This window comes from Pseudonaja textilis, chromosome 1 (assembly GCF_049901715.1).
Source record: "Pseudonaja textilis isolate UNSWEBS1 chromosome 1, rPseTex1.2, whole genome shotgun sequence".
NCBI lineage: Eukaryota > Metazoa > Chordata > Lepidosauria > Squamata > Elapidae > Pseudonaja > Pseudonaja textilis.
The window spans coordinates 22,416,455-22,432,153 of record NC_141990.1 but is presented as its reverse complement, the minus strand read 5'-3'; the positions used below and the strand labels follow the sequence as shown (position 1 = coordinate 22,432,153).

Here is a 15,699-nt window from a genome sequence, read left to right as displayed (position 1 = left end):
TTCCTTTCATACCTTTTTCCTACCAACATTGAAAAGGGTCGTCTTCCCACAGGATAGGGATGAACTTTCCAACTTAGTTTCTCTCAAGACCTACAGGTGGTCCCATCCACCCCATGGTAATTACACCTGGTTCCAAATTCCGGTGGCTGCCCCAAGCCCCAGAGTCATGAATGCATTTTGGGTGCTCAGCAGCTGCCCCACATTTATGGGTATTGGAGTATCCTGTGGTCACATGACCTTGGTTTATAATGTTTTTGCCAAAGCCCGGTTTTTCTACCAAGTTCCCATTTCAGTACGTCCACACCGACTAACTGAAAAGTTGACTTTTATTTCCATCCAAGATCTTTCTCTTGCAAAGTCCATTTATAAAAGACCAGGAAGCTTCTGAAGAATTTCACTTATTTGGAAAAGCCATCTGTTTCTTCTTTTTTCGTTTCCTGGTTGCTGGATTGGGATTCGTTTCTAATTTACTGCCAGCCTCTGAAAGCAGCATTGCAGAACTATAAGCAAAACCACAAAGAACAGAAAGCTTTTTCCTACATATCAAGATGCAATTATGACACAAATATCTGAAACGTATGTTAAGACTAATTCAAAGTGTGCAAAACCATGAAACAAAATAATAAAACTCTAGAGATAAAAATTATGCATAGAGTAGATTAACATGAGGAGAGTCTGTGGCCATGTAAACTGAACTTTATCTAGTGAAGAGATGATGTTAAATTAGTAATCACCAAGGATTCTCCCATGACTGACTGGGAAGACAGGCAATAGCATTTAGTCCTTTACAGCCCTCTCTAAGCAATTTACAGAGCCAGCCTATTGCCCCCAACAGTCTGGCTCCTCAGCCAGATGGATGTTGGTTTCCTATTTCTAGAAATAAAATCTGTTCCATAATGCTTGAGAGCATTTGAGTATCTTGTATTATATGGAAATTACTGTTTCTTGCTAACAAGATGTGCTTTGACACCTCTGCACCTGAAAAAAACTCAAATTTCTTTGTGTGCTATGCCTATTGTCTGGTTCAGGACTGACCCATTCAAGACTGGCACAAGGCTTATTGGGCCCCATAATGCAGGTTTGTAAACAGATAAATTGAAGCTTATCTCAATTGTGAAAAGTAGGATCCTGTTGCCAGGGTCCAGGACAGAGAGCCACAAACCTCATAGGTTTGGCCTCTAGAATCTTTATAAGATTTTCCGAAAGGTGGGGAATCATCCTTTTTTTAAATAACACTGAAGTGACTTCCGGTTTGTAAGGCTTTGGCGGCGGCAGGAATCCGCGATCGTGCGTGGTTTCTGCTGCGCTCACCGCTGGAGTGCCCCCGATCCAGTCGGATTTGGGCGTTATAGTTACCACGTAGAGCTAACTGAAGACAGGGGAGATCCGGCAGGGGTCCGGAGGGGATTGTAACCCCCCTCCTCAGCTGGCTAAACTCCCTTTTCCAAAAGCGGTGGAGCGGCGGTCAGCAACGACCGTAGTATAGAGCATAAAGAACATGTATGGAGTATTTATGCTATACAGTATACAGATAGTCCTTAACTTACAACCACAATTGAGCCCCAAATTTCTGTTGCTAAGCAAGACAGCGGTTAAGTGAGTTGTGCCTGATTTTGCAACTTTTGCCACAGTTGTAAAACGAATCATCAATTCTTAAGTGAATCATGCTAAGTGCCTTTCCCCGTTGACTTTGCTTGTCGGAAGCCAATTGGGAAGATTACAAATGGTGATCACATGACCCCAGGACAGTGCAACTGTCATAAATACATGCCAGTTGCTAAGCACCCAAATTTTGATTGCATGACCATGGGGATGCTCAATAGTCGTTTAAAGTGTGAAAACTGGTCCTGTCGCCTTTTTCCATGCTGTTAACTTCAGTCACTAAACAAATAGTTGTAAGTCAAGGACTACCTGTACAGAGTACACAGAGAGCATTTTTCTCACCTTGCTGCACATGCTGTGTGCTTCCTTTCCAACATTGCTACAAAGAATCCATTGGTCAGTGTTTCTTCTGGTGATGCTCGGAGAAAGCACTTCGCTTCAGGGAAAACAGGTAAGCCACGAGGGGTCCAGGATGGCAGCACTTCTACCAATCTCCAAGGAAGAAAAGCAGAGAAGTGGTTTAAGAAATCAGTGTTTCCCTTTCTACTCTGCTGCCTTACTATCTTACAGTCGTACTCGGGAAGCAAATTTCCCTCTTTCAAAATCTTCTGATCAGCAGCACGGTAGCATCTAACACCCTGGCCGATCGCCAAAAGCTAAGCAGAGTCAGATCTTGTTATTACCAGGAAGTACCAGGTAGCCTCTAGACTAGGAAATCAAACACCCATCCTAGAAAATGGCCATAGCAAACCACTGCTATGCTGTTGCCAAGGAACCTACATGGAATATCCCCAAAGTCACCAAGAATTGTGTTTTAACTAAGAAGCTTTAGTTCCTAATGGCTATGAAATGGAAAAATGTCATTCCTGTCCCCAACGGGCCCAACCCTAAAAATAGATAAGAGATTGCTGCTTTCAAATGTATTTGTCATGACCTACTAACAAGATGAAAACACTGGAGAAATCCAGTTAGTTTGATCATGTTTGGGAACATGAGAGAACTGTAGATCTACACTCCAGGAGGGCATCAAGTATGAGGAGGATGAGCTATATTAATTGCCAAGAGACTTCTAGCTTTATACAGTCCTTTCCACCAGCAATCCTTAAATAGCAGCAAGGAAGACGTCTAATGGAGATTTTCAGTCATCCAGGTCATGGTTGTGTCCCAAAGGTGCTTTTTCAAGAAGCAACTGGGCTATCATGTTTTTCTTTGAAGACATTTTGCTTCTCGTCCAAGAAGCAGAGCTGAAGAAGCTTTTTGGATGAGAAGCGAAACGCCTTCAAAGAAAAACAAGGAAATCCAGTTGCCTCTTGAAAAAACACCTTTGGGACTAGCAAGGAAGAACCATCCCACTTTGCTGCCTGCCCAAGCTCTACCAGCTCCAGGAAGGCAGGCCCTGATTTATCCACCTTCTTATACCTGAAGGCGCTTCCCTCCTGCTCCAACACATCCTGCACCACATCTTCATTCTCCTCTTGGTGCACCGAGCATGTGGAATAAACCAGCCGCTGAAGGGCAGGGAACTGCAATGCATGTGCCAGCATTTTTCGCTGGAACCCAGCAAGTGCCTGCAGTCGCTTAGGCGGGGAGGTGCTTTCCTCCTCTGCCAGGCGATTGACCATACCTGCAACAGAAGCAGACATCCCAAGCATCAGTAGCTGTTGAAATCTGGCCTCCAGGAAAGCATCATATTAAGCTATGTCTTGATACCTACCTAAAGGTATCCATCTTTGTTTACCTGGAGTGGTAGAAATTTGGCTCAGGAACCATATAGTTCTATTTTTAAGTTACTTGTAAATCTATGTATACAAACCCAGATCAGCTCCATTCTATTACACTTAATCTGGAAAAATCACCATTGTATCTGAGAGCCAAATCATAAATGCCCCTCTTCCTAAAAACTATTTCCAACTGTTCTAATTAGCTGTCAGCTTCCCATCTTGGATAAAAAGGCACAATGTACGGCTCTAGGATACTCTTGACTGTTCCAATTCCAGGTTGCAGAGAAAATATACCTTGATGGTCTCTCATCCATTATTCCTAATAAGATTGTATTTTAATGTAAGTCCAAGCTGGAAATCCACCTCCAACCTTTATTCACCTGAGCCGCTGCATGAAGGATCCAGGAGAATGTATCTCACTTTGCTGTACTTGGAGTCAGTGGGATCTGTTGCTAAGAAGTCTTGATGTGCCAGCTGATGGCAGGTGACCCCTGCCCGTACCAACATAGTGCTCATGGTGGCCAGCCGCTTGGCATCGAGATCAAAGGCAAAGATCTGCCTGCATTTCAAGAAACAGAAGGAACTTTTGAGGGGCCATGGACACATGGGCATATGATCAGATACCTCTGCAGGAGAGAAAGGTGAAAAACAACAACTTTACCCCAAGCAGCTCTTCCTCTCCAAGGTAAGTTACCCGAAGCTTATTCATCTGCAGAGCATTCTAAACAACATTATCTGAGAAGACAGGATCTATTCTCTCTAACCTTGCTTCTTGGAATTTTTGCTTTCTAATTGGAAGAATCAAATAAGATCTACCTCATCCTGGGATCCTGGAAGCTTATTACATCAAAGTTTATCCCTCTATCTGGAGGGTATCCAGGGATTATATTACAAAAGCTCATGGTTCCTTTTTTCATTAAACTGCTGGAAATACTCAACTGGCTGGGTTCACATACAGTATAAATCCACAATCTGCAATGACCACATTCATGCAACATACTAAGTCAATTATAAACAAACAAAATTCGTATTACATTTTAGAATGATTTGTATGAATTCAACTATAGTCACAAGCCCCTCTTGATTACAAAAGTAAACTTTCTAGAAATGTTGAGGCCATGGTAAAAAAAAAAATAGAAGAAAATGTTAAATTTAAACAACAGAAACTTTCTTAGCAAACCCAGACTTAACTTAATGCTCTTAATATGTCATTTATAAACAAGTAAAATGTTATGTGTTATTTGGTACATTTTTAAAACCTCCAGCAAAATCCAGTGATTTTTTTTCAGATGAGCACAAATGTATGAATATTACAAAACAAGCGTTTCATCAGTTTAAGAGGCAGGTAAGGCAGATAATTTTGCAAAGAATTCCTTATTTTGCATAACTATGATTATTTACATGAATTAAACTGTGATCATAGCCTTTACTATGCAAACAACTGCAAATTGTAGAACTACTTATTTAGACAAGCAGTTATCTCAGGGTTTATCACCTAAATCCAAAAAAATAAATTGCAAATGGAAATTGCAGATTTGGGAGTAATAAAAAAATATTGTCATATTTATGACAGCGTGCCTTGATTTCTATAAAAATCACTAGCATATTTTAGATAATAATTTAAACTTTAACATACTGGAAACTGTTGAATATTATTTAGATAATTTAGAGAACTATTATTTTTCTAGTAGTAGAAATTGCTTTATCTTTAATGTGAAAATCTAAATTATACATTTGGAGTAAATTAAACTTTGCCTTGGAAAATTCCCATTATTCAAAAGAGAGTATGGAAGGAGAAAGGTTGAAGAACTGAGAGCTGCTGGAAGAAGAAAGCAGATCCTAAGCAGCTAAGAAATGTAGAAAAGAGCTTTGAAATTGTCCTTTCTCAGCCCAGTCAACCACAAATGTTTCTTTTGTTTAAAAAAAAAAAATCAGCCTGCAACTGGGATGAAATTTAGGTAACTATATCAAGGAGATTTGCAGAAGGAATATATTGCCAAAGGTTGGGGGGCGGGGGGGGGCTGATTTGAGGCTGCAAAAAATCTTCATCTCCGCTTCCAGAAGGAGGAAACTAAGGAGGCTGACTGGAGCAAAAGATTTGTAAGGAAGATGGAGAGACAGATACATAATGTTAAGCAGCACCAGAGGGAGTAACCTTCAGTTCACCAATCAGACCCGCAAAATTGACCAGAGATGGGGGAATGTTTTGGGGGGTGGGGGGAAGCCTTGCTAGCACCATGCAAACCTAGAGAATAGATGGTCCCAAAATCTATTCCAGATCTTTCTGGGAGCCCAATGCAAATGCTACTTTGGCTACATTATCCTTATCACCGGGATCTTTGTAGAAATTAGTGTTATGCTGTGAACTGCCACAGAGGATTCTATAGCTCAGAATGCTGCCTAAAATATTTCCATAAATAAATGGTATCGCCCTTCCGTCCTCTTACCCTTTGTTCTTCATGATGGCAGCCAGCTGGCTGGTTTTGTTGCCAGGAGCAGCACAGGCATCAATTACCTGGGACCCTGGAGTGGGGTTCAGGACAAAGGCAGGGAGGCAGCTGGCCTAGGGTTAAAACACACACACACAAGATAAATGCACACTTATCCACATACGGCAGGCCCGTCACCCTCTTTCCATATTCCCCAGCCTCAATAGCAGCTTCTCAAACATACTGTCAAGAGACATTTAACGCCCATTGCATTCATGCCTATGTGTGTGTGTGTGTGTGTGCATATGCATGTATCTCTCTCTCTCTCAAACAGCCTATTAAGCTTAAGCTGACATTTCTGTATTTCACCTGGAGAATTTATCACAAAATTAGTGGCACATCACTGTCAGACCATTGTCAAGGAGACAACATAGACATGCCTGTGTAGTAATCAAGGCAAACTTCGTTTAAAGAAGATTTACTGTCTATGGAGATTGTCAGTCATCTAGGTTAAGATGTTGCAAGTTATTGCAAGATAGCAATAGCCCTTAGACTTATATATCGCTTCACAGTGCTTTACAGCCCTCTCTAAACGGTTTACAGAGTCAGCATACTGCGGCATATCTGGGTCCTCATTTTACTGACCTCAGAAGGCCTGGTGAGCCTAGTGAGATTCGAACTGTCAAGATAAAATAGGAACTTCAAAACCATAGCATAAAGCCTAAATGCCTAAAACCAGCCAGAAGCTGCCCTTGGAAGGAAGAGGGAGGCCATCAGAAGAGTCTGACTGTGTTTGGGCAACTTCATCAAGGCAGGTCAGCTACCAGGTAAGCAGATCCACCAGCCCTTCCCTCTGGTCCATGTGGAGAAGTCCTCAGGCCACTGTGTCCTGTCCCAGCCTCACTCACCTTGTCCTGGAGAATGATGTGCCCAGCCTGATAGAGCTGGTCCTCATGAAGATCTGTCTGAGGAGGGAAGATCAGCAGATTGGGAAGATGGAAGTCCAGCAGGAATTTCTTCCTAGATAAGATGGCTTCCTCCATACTGAAAATGATAGTAATAAAGATGGAAAGCTGTTGCTTCTTCCCCCCCAAAAACCCCTCTCTCCTACCAGATATGGAGAGCCAGAAAGCAGGGCTCTCTGAATGCAAGCAGCCTGGCACAAATAAGCCTGTCGGTCAATGAAGAAAGTGCCTATCAAGTAAGTGTGGAGAAATTTCAAGGGCTTCCTGCTCTGCAGCAGGAAAGTAGGATCAGAGATAAAATAGCCACCAAAAGTTGCTTCAAGAAATGGCTTATAGGAGGGGAGAGAGAGATTTGGGTAAATTGATGCAGAATTACAAGCATGAATGTACTTGGTCTACTTTTGTATTATGAGGATGAAACTATCTCCTCCCCAGACCCCAAATCAGGGGTCTTCAAACTTGGCAAGTTTAAGACTTGTGGACTTCAACTCCCAGAATTCCTCCTCCAGTCATTTTAGCTCAGGAATTCTGGGAGTTGAAGTCCACAAGTCTTAAACTTGCCAAGTTTGAAGACCCTTGTCCCAAATCCTTTTTCCTCTTTCAATCTGGCCCAGAAGGGAGTAAGGGTGCCGACTGCAGCATCTTATGTCACGCTTACTGGGATAAACTCAGATTAACTATAGCTAGTGAGCACAAGCTAGTTTTAAATAAACTTAAATCTCATTGTCCCAAAGGTGCGTTTTCAAGAGGCCACTGGACTTCCTTGGTTTTCTTTGAAGACATTTCACTTCTCATCCAAGAAGCTTCTCAGCTCTTGAAATATCTTCAAAGTGAAATGTCTTCAAAGAAAACCAAGAAAGTCCAGTGGCCTCTTGAAAATGCACCTTTGGGACAACCATGATACCTAGATGACTGACAATCTCCATAGACAGTAAATCTTCTTCAAACCAAGTTTGCCTTGATTACTACACAGGCATGTCTATGTTGTCTCCTTGACAATGGTCTGACAGTGATGTGCCACTGCCTACTTCTGGGTTATTTCTCAAAATCCCTCTAGTTTAAAGTCCTCGCACTTCCTGGTTGTATGTCTCATCCATTGTAAACCGAGTTGGACTCCACTTTTTTTAGGATAAACTTGCAGATATGCCAGAATGAAAATGGATGCTTTCAGTCTCTTCCTTGTGGCTATACATGACAGGAGGGACAGTGAGCAATTGCAGATTCCTGGAAAGTTTGCAACACTGCAGTCTGCAGACAGAGAGCCTACCTGTACCTGAGATATGGAGCCGGGGTTGAAGAAGACTAAACTAACCTGGCTGCTTTGCCCTGGTAAGAGTAGCCCTGGCGTTTGAAGTAATCAACAACATCATCCACACAGGTCTTCAATAAATTCACTCGGACATAGCGCGGCATCTGAAGTGCTGGAAAACAAAGAGACAGGGATTTTCTGAAATCAAGTTCCTGGATTTTCCATAATGTCTAACTGCTTTGTCTTTTGTATCCATTTTGATCCAGCAAGAACATCATCTCACATAGCTAGAACAAAGATTGTAGCCAGGTTGGAAGAAAACTGTCTAGAGGCACTGCCCTCCTTCACACATTACATTTGTTTGTTTCATCACGGCCTGAGTAAGGTCCAGTTCTCTGGATTCAGTCAGCAAAGTAACTCATAAATCGTATTTTATGAACCATAATGGCTGATTCACACAACACATGAAGCCAAACCAAATACATCTCATGATTTAACATAATATGCAAATCCAACTTTGGCTGGCTGACTAGCTGTCCTTAGTTTCAGACACAGAGCATTAAAGCCTGCACAATTGCTGCCAAGAGACACATTTGACCAAACACTTTAGACAGGCTTTCCAAAAGCTGCAAAGTTTTTATTCCTATTTTTTCAGTTGCAGCTGATGTAACACTGCTGTCTATTTAAATTCGACCCTCTGACCTCTTCCACAAACTCCAAACATCTACCTTTGCCAGATTCTCCAGCTGGTGGCAGAAGATCTTCATTGCGGCTCACTTTTTTCTGGACCTTCAAGCGGGCAAGCTCAGCCTGGAGACGCGCATGATGCTTCAATACCAGGGCCTTCCCACGTCCTCCACCACGAAGCCCCTTGCCAATGAGTAAGTCATATACCAGCACCTAAGAAAGGAAAGCAGCAGGAGAAAAGAGCTGGGATCTGAGGCCAAGATTGGAACTTCTCACTCAGTGTCAGCTGTAGTGAATTGGGGGGAGAGATTTTTAAGAAGATGTATAGGCCACATCTGGACGGCATCAGCAAGGAAGTAAGAACAAGTCCTCAGTAAGACATGTCAGTAAAACAGAATGAAAGAAGGAACCTTCATAGAAGGCACCGAAGGCACATCTAACATTGTTATAACATAAATATATTTTATAACTAATAAATGTTAAAAGGTACTTTTTCTCCACACGCTCAAGACGTATTATATCTTGAATAAAAACACTGAATTATCTGTATTCTCAAATTACAAGATAAGCTGAGAAAATAAGGATGGGCCCAATGACTTTCAATGGCTGAGGAAAGATCTGAAGTTGCGTATTCTAAATCCTAATCCAACACTTTTTACCACTATACTGCACTGATTATTCTACCCATTGCAATGATTTCCTAGTAATATGAACAACACATTAAAAAAAACAGACTAATGAATTTGGGTTACAGGAATCCCTACAAATCCCTGAAAAATGCTTGGGGGAAGGGAGGGGAAGGGGAGGGGAAGGAAAAGGAAAGGAAAGGAAAAGGAAAGGAAAGGAAAAGGAAAAGGAAAAGAAGAATAGATTGCAGAATAATAAAGTTGAAAGGGACCCTGAGGGTCTCCTTTTCCAACCCACTGCTCAAACAGGAGACCCTATACCATTCCAGACAATGGCTATCCAATGTCTTCTTTAAAATAGATGGAGTACCTACAACTAGAGTCAAGAGACAATCATGAAAGAGAAAAAACAAAAACAAATAGCTGACATTGCATGCTTTTCCTACATTCCACCCCATTCATATTGTTGGATTTTCCCTTCTCTCATTGTTCCGCTCTCCCATTTCCAAAGACCTTATCAGGTACCAGAAAAGAGGCCTGCTGTTGTGGATTCCCCCAAATCTGTCCACATGAGCAGCCCGGGGTTGAAGTCACCTATAAGCCACTGATTGTGCATTGCCAAGCACAATGGTCCCTGCAGTTACCAAATGCAAAACAACTCCAGGTAATCTAGACTGTATGAAAAATGGCTTCAACATTCCCATAAGGAATGGTCACACCTGTTCACCTTGGCCAGATGTGGCTGCAGCTTTTTTTCAGCACGGAACAAACCAGCAGCATCTATGATGGAATCCAGTACAGAAGAATAGCGATGTGTTTCTGAAACAAGGGCGTAGAGCAACCGTGTATTCTGCAAAAGGAAGGAATGTTGTTGATGGATCAGAAGAATCTATAACGATACTAAGCAAACAAGGCCAACAAATCTGGAAGACCATACAGTGGACAACATATTGGAAGGGGCCAGTTTACCTACCAAAACTAAAAAAAGGAAACTTAACAGTTTGTGGAAATGATCACACAGTATCCTTAGTTTTACATGCTAACAAAATAAACTGTAAAACTATGAAATGTCCTTAGCAAAATGGGACTCCCAAAACACTGGGAAAGCCACAATCCAGATGGAACATAGCAGAAAAGACTGGATCCAGGTCAGTAAAGGAGTGAGACAAGGTTATTTATTTATTATTTATTCATTCTAAAACAGGGGTCGCCAACCTTTTGGACCTCAGGGACCACCAAACTCATAATTTTAGATCCCAGGGACCATTAACTGGTTCTGTGGGCTCGGCCTAATTTGTGGGTGTGGCTTGGTGCTCATGTGACTGGCTGGGCATGGCTTGTATGTAAATATTATAAATATTTATATAAATATTGAATTTTTTATATAAAAAAGAGCAACTTTTACCAAAAATCAGGCAAATTGAGTTGCTCACAGAATCACAGATTCATTCAAAGATCTATCTATCTGCCATTGGCTAGCTCAGTCTGTCACATAAAATTTTCTTGCAAGCAAACTAATAAAATTTACTAGCAAGCAAACTCATAGAATTAATTCACAACACACCATGTATGTAAATATTGATTTTTTTTATAAAAAAAGCAATTTTTACCCAAAATCAGGCAAAGCAGGCAGATTGAGTTGCTCACAGAATCCATTCAGTGATCTATCTATCTGCCATTAGCTAGTTCAGTCTCTCAAATTTGCTTGCTGTGAGTCTGCACTGAATTTGCTTGCAAGCAAACGTTCAGTTCTAAGGGAAGCAGAGCCAAAGATCTAAAGACTAGCTAGAAAGCAAGAAATCCAACCATTTCCTGCTTCCTAGCTAATCTAAATCTCCCAGCATAGCAAAACAGATGATGGTCAGAAAAAGGAAAAATAGCAATTTTAGCAGGCAAATTTGCCGGGTAAGGAGTGAGTGAGCGGGGAGCATTCCTACGGGCCATGTGGGCAGCGCAGCCTTGTGTTTCTGTGCTGCCTGGATTAATTGCTTTGGGGGGGTGCTCTGGGGGGGAGATTTCTCTGTGGCCCACCAAAATTTTCTCTAGGCCCACGGCCCACTGGTTGACGACCACTGTTCTAAAAAACTCTTGTCAATAGGTACAGCAACCAGATCCAGAGTTGGCAACGAAAATACTCAGTTGGTAGACAGTTCTGCTTTTTAGGACCAACCAATAGTAAAGGAACAAGCCAGTCAAGAAATGTACCACAGACTAGCACTTGATATAGTAGCTATGAGCACCTTAAAATGATATTCAGATGCTGTGATTTGTCAAAATCTAGAAAGATCAGAATTGTGCAAGTGAAAGTTGGACGTTAAAGAAGCAGGACAGAAAGAATTTTGGTCCTGACAGAATTCTGGAGAATACCATGGATAGCCAGGAAAAAAAAATGCATAATTGAACAAGTCAACCCAGAATTCTCATTTGAGACGCAGACTGATATTATATTTTGGACACATTATGCTAAGTCCTAGCTGTTTTGAGAAGAAGCAGCCTATTAAGACACAAATTATGGACTCAATTGTAGTGTTGATGCATACACAATTAGAAGACCTGAAGACCAGATTGGATCATCTATCTGGCTCTTCAGAGTCCCTATTAACTGGCATATATTAAATCACATTCAATTGTGAATGGTTTTCTTTTAAAACAAGGGTTCAATTTGTGCAATGTTTTTAATCAAAAAGCTGCCATACTTCAGCCTGCAAGTGCTATACATAGTAAATATTTTATTCATAGTATTGTGCAAATTTGGGAAAATGGATTAATTCCAAAAACGATGGTTAAATGTGTTGTTTGTAAAAACACAGTAGCATCTGATCTTTTCTGTGCTAAGGTTAAACAGGGCTGGACTGGTTTACATCTGGGAAGGGAGGCTACCAAGGAATTCCAGGTTTGTATCCTGGAAGAGTTCAATGCAAGCCACAGCTGTACTGTGCCAAGAAACTGCATAACATCACCAAGTGCTAAGTTCGATTTGAGGATATTGTTAACCTAAACGCTAAGCATATTACTGTATATCCACCGCATTTTTGCATCATCTCTTCTCGTTTTGAGCATAGGAAAATTTGTTTTTAAATGACACTCAATATTCATTGAACTCCTTCAAAGGAAGCCCGCTTCCTTTTAAGAAAAAACCCACAAGTACACACGAGAGTAACTGTCGCCTCAGTGTCTGTAGCTAGCAATAAAAAGATAGTCTATGCTCACACGTGGAGGGTCTATTTCCACCACCACCACCACCACTACCACCCTATTATTTTTTTTAACTCTAAAGTTGTGCAAAGACCGTCAACTTGCCGGGAAGTGACTTCCATAGACGAGAGTCTTAAGGGAACCTTCCCGACGCTCCAGCTTTGCCAGGATAGAAGCAGCGACACCATAAAGGCCAAACGCCGCGCCGCTTCCCTGCCTGCGCTGCCGCATCTTCCTCCGGTTGTATAGATCCGGACTTCGGGAGCCTCCGGCGCGCACGCGTACAACGAGGAAATGAACTGCGCGTGCGTAAAGCAGGGGAGGCTTTCATAGAGCTATACTAGTTCCACAGCATCTACCATTCAAACTCGACGAGTTTCGAGATCTTTTTTTGTTTGTTTCTGAGCTAAAGCAAAATGCCACGCACAGAAATGAATGGGGAAATGCTCAGTTTTACTGCAGCCATCACTCTATATACTTAAAAAAAGGAGGGTAAGCTTAAACCAGGGGTCCCCAAACTTGGCAACTGTAAGACTTGTGGACTTCAGCTCCCAGAATTCCTCCTCCAGTCATTTTAGCTCAGGAATTCTGGGAGTTGAAGTCCACAAGTCTTACAGTTGCCAAGTTTGGAGACCTCTGACTTAAACAAACACAATAGGTTCGGAGAGCCATCCCAAGTTCTCTCACTTCTGTTGGCTGGAACTGGGGAATTCTGGGAGTTGAAGTCCACAAGTCTTAAAGTTGCCAAGTTTGGAAAAAAGAAAAAAAACCCACCCCCACCCTGATCTAAGACTATCAGAACTGGTTACAAGAATCAAGCCCATAGATGGCACTAAAGACTTAGCATGTTCTCTTTTCTGTATGCCTTGATTCCCATCTGGTGGCCATCGGATGTTTGCATCTCAGATCTGGTCGCCCTCAGTGGGAACGCAACCATAAACATCGCTAATGATGTTACCTAGTTTGGGTATTGAACTGTCTGCAAAAAAACCAAAACAAGATCAGCGAGAACCAAGGTCCCCTCATTTCAACCGTGAAATACAAGTATTCTCCTTTTTCAAAATATCAGTGTTGGGCTGCGTTGGAAGTTAAAACCCACCCCTCTCCCAGGAAAATGAAATATTTTAGGATACACTAAAAAGACGGAATATTTCCCCTAAAAAGAAAAGTAGAAACTCAGAGAGGCAGAAACTCACACACACACCCCTTTGCTATTGGACCATTACTCTGGCCTAGGCCAGTCTATTTTACATAACAAAGATCTATTCCAGGTAGAGCTGTAATAGGAATTGCCCATTACATTCATTACATCATCATCCAGCAAGGCTCAACCAAGCCTGGGACTTAGGACAGCCTAACTCTGGGAGTTGAAGTCCACAAGTCTTAAAGTTGCCAAGGTTGGAGACCCCTGCCCTAGATCAACGCAAATGGAGTCGGCTTTGCCAACAACCGGACCCTGCCACAGCGGGGGAATAACGCTAGGAGGAAGAAGATTCAATATAAGGTTAAAAAGACAGAGGATATTAAGGCTGCGACTTAGCTAAATCATTGTGACAGGCACATAATACCAGCAAATCAATAACTGATTTTGATTTAATGGCATGGAAATAACATTTATCTTGGCTCGATTAACACACACACAACCAGCTATCAATAATTGCCAAAATAATAAGTAAAACCAATCTGAAGGGGCATCTGTGGAGGGGAGGGTTAGAAAAACTGCAGGTAGTGACCATAATTGAAGCCTTGCTTCTTTCTGATGTTGGTTCTCTATGACGCACATAAACTAGGTGTGTGGGGTTCTATTGTGTGATGGTGACTACCAATTTGACTTTTTAGGTCCTGTATTTAATTTCATTTTAATGGATATTTGAAAATGCAATAAAAAAGGTGCAGAAACATAAATAGAAGAGCAACCAAAAAAATGGAAAAGAGATTTACCAACAGTATACATGAATTTAAAAATTCCAAATAATATTAGATTAGCACTGAACATGATTTATATCAAATCAAATATTTATTATTAGCCTAATGACATATCAATTTAGCATTTTAAAGCCATTGTTAAAATCATTTAATAATTAACAAAGAAAACCAGCAAACTAATAAATATTGAGCAAAATTAACAATTAATAAGAGCTACATTAAATTCCATATCAGACTATCATCTTGATTTTCTGGAACCATCCTATGGATGCTCCTGCATCGTGTATTAGGATAGAAATGTGTGCCAGCAACTACCAAAAGAGTTTTGCCAATGATATAAGCTAAGTGACCTTGTAAACAGTTGGAATCAAAGTTCCTCTTGTATATATTCCTGACTCTGGACATGCAAGTTGGCAGCACTATGCCCAGCCTACCAGTTTCTGTAGTATAGTCAGCAATGCCTCTGCTACTGCCAATCCAACAGCAAGGGTTCCCATACTGCCTTATTGTACTCTATGACTATCATTAAGTGTCTTATCATTAAGATTCTTGATGAATGTGTCTTTTCTTTTATGTATACTGAGAACATTTGCACCAAGACAAATTCCTTGCATGTCCAATCATACTTGGCCAATAAAGAATTCTATTCTATTCTATTCAAAATCAGAAAGACTGTTGAAAGCATACAAAGGAAAGGAAGAAGTCATTCACTGTAATTAGGATTGGTCCCTTTGACAAAACTTATGCATACAGTAGCCATCTCCAACCATATACATGGCCAACTCCCCAAATGTTCAGCAATGACAAACTCAAGCTAAACACACCAAGTCAGGAAAGGCTAGTATAGAGAATCAGGAGCTCCTATATGATTAAAGTCTTATTTAAGGATAGATATAAAAGCATTTCTATGAAGCCAAAAGGCAGGTCCTAGATATGCAGGATTGATAATATCAACCCCCTTTTTTTAGGGCGGGGGGGAATCTTAATCAATGTACATATTGTGAATGTAAATCTAAAGAAAGTTTAATTAAAGTCCTTTGTTAGTGTGGCTTTTCAGTGTCAACCTTCAGAAATATGATAAGGACTAAGAAAGGGCGTATCAATATCCATGAATATATTATGTTGAAGAGGACAAGGAAATCTGTTTTACAAGGTGAACATTCAAGGAAAAGACTTGTGTAGGTCTGTTTATCTCCAATTTTCCAAGAATACATTGGTCAGTCAGCGATGTAGCAGGGAGTTGCCTCTACAAGTGCCAAGGATTAGCACATGACTGAAAAGGTGGCTACCACTCCAGTT

The 15,699-nt window shown here is 41.2% G+C and overlaps 1 protein-coding gene across 1 annotated transcript; it reads right to left on the bottom strand.

Annotated features, from left to right (window-relative positions):
• Nucleotides 1-308: 308 nt before the first annotated feature.
• NSUN5 (NOP2/Sun RNA methyltransferase 5) lies at nucleotides 309-12,754 on the bottom strand. The gene is made up of 10 exons (XM_026708474.2): nucleotides 12,580-12,754; nucleotides 10,007-10,129; nucleotides 8,695-8,866; nucleotides 8,030-8,138; nucleotides 6,661-6,796; nucleotides 5,771-5,886; nucleotides 3,704-3,882; nucleotides 3,022-3,226; nucleotides 1,945-2,094; nucleotides 309-500 (listed from the first exon to the last, which is right to left on the bottom strand). The coding sequence occupies exons 1-10, from the start codon at nucleotides 12,703-12,705 to the stop codon at nucleotides 395-397; spliced, it is 1,422 nt and encodes a 473-aa protein (XP_026564259.1). The 5' UTR covers nucleotides 12,706-12,754; the 3' UTR covers nucleotides 309-394.
• Nucleotides 12,755-15,699: the final 2,945 nt, after the last annotated feature.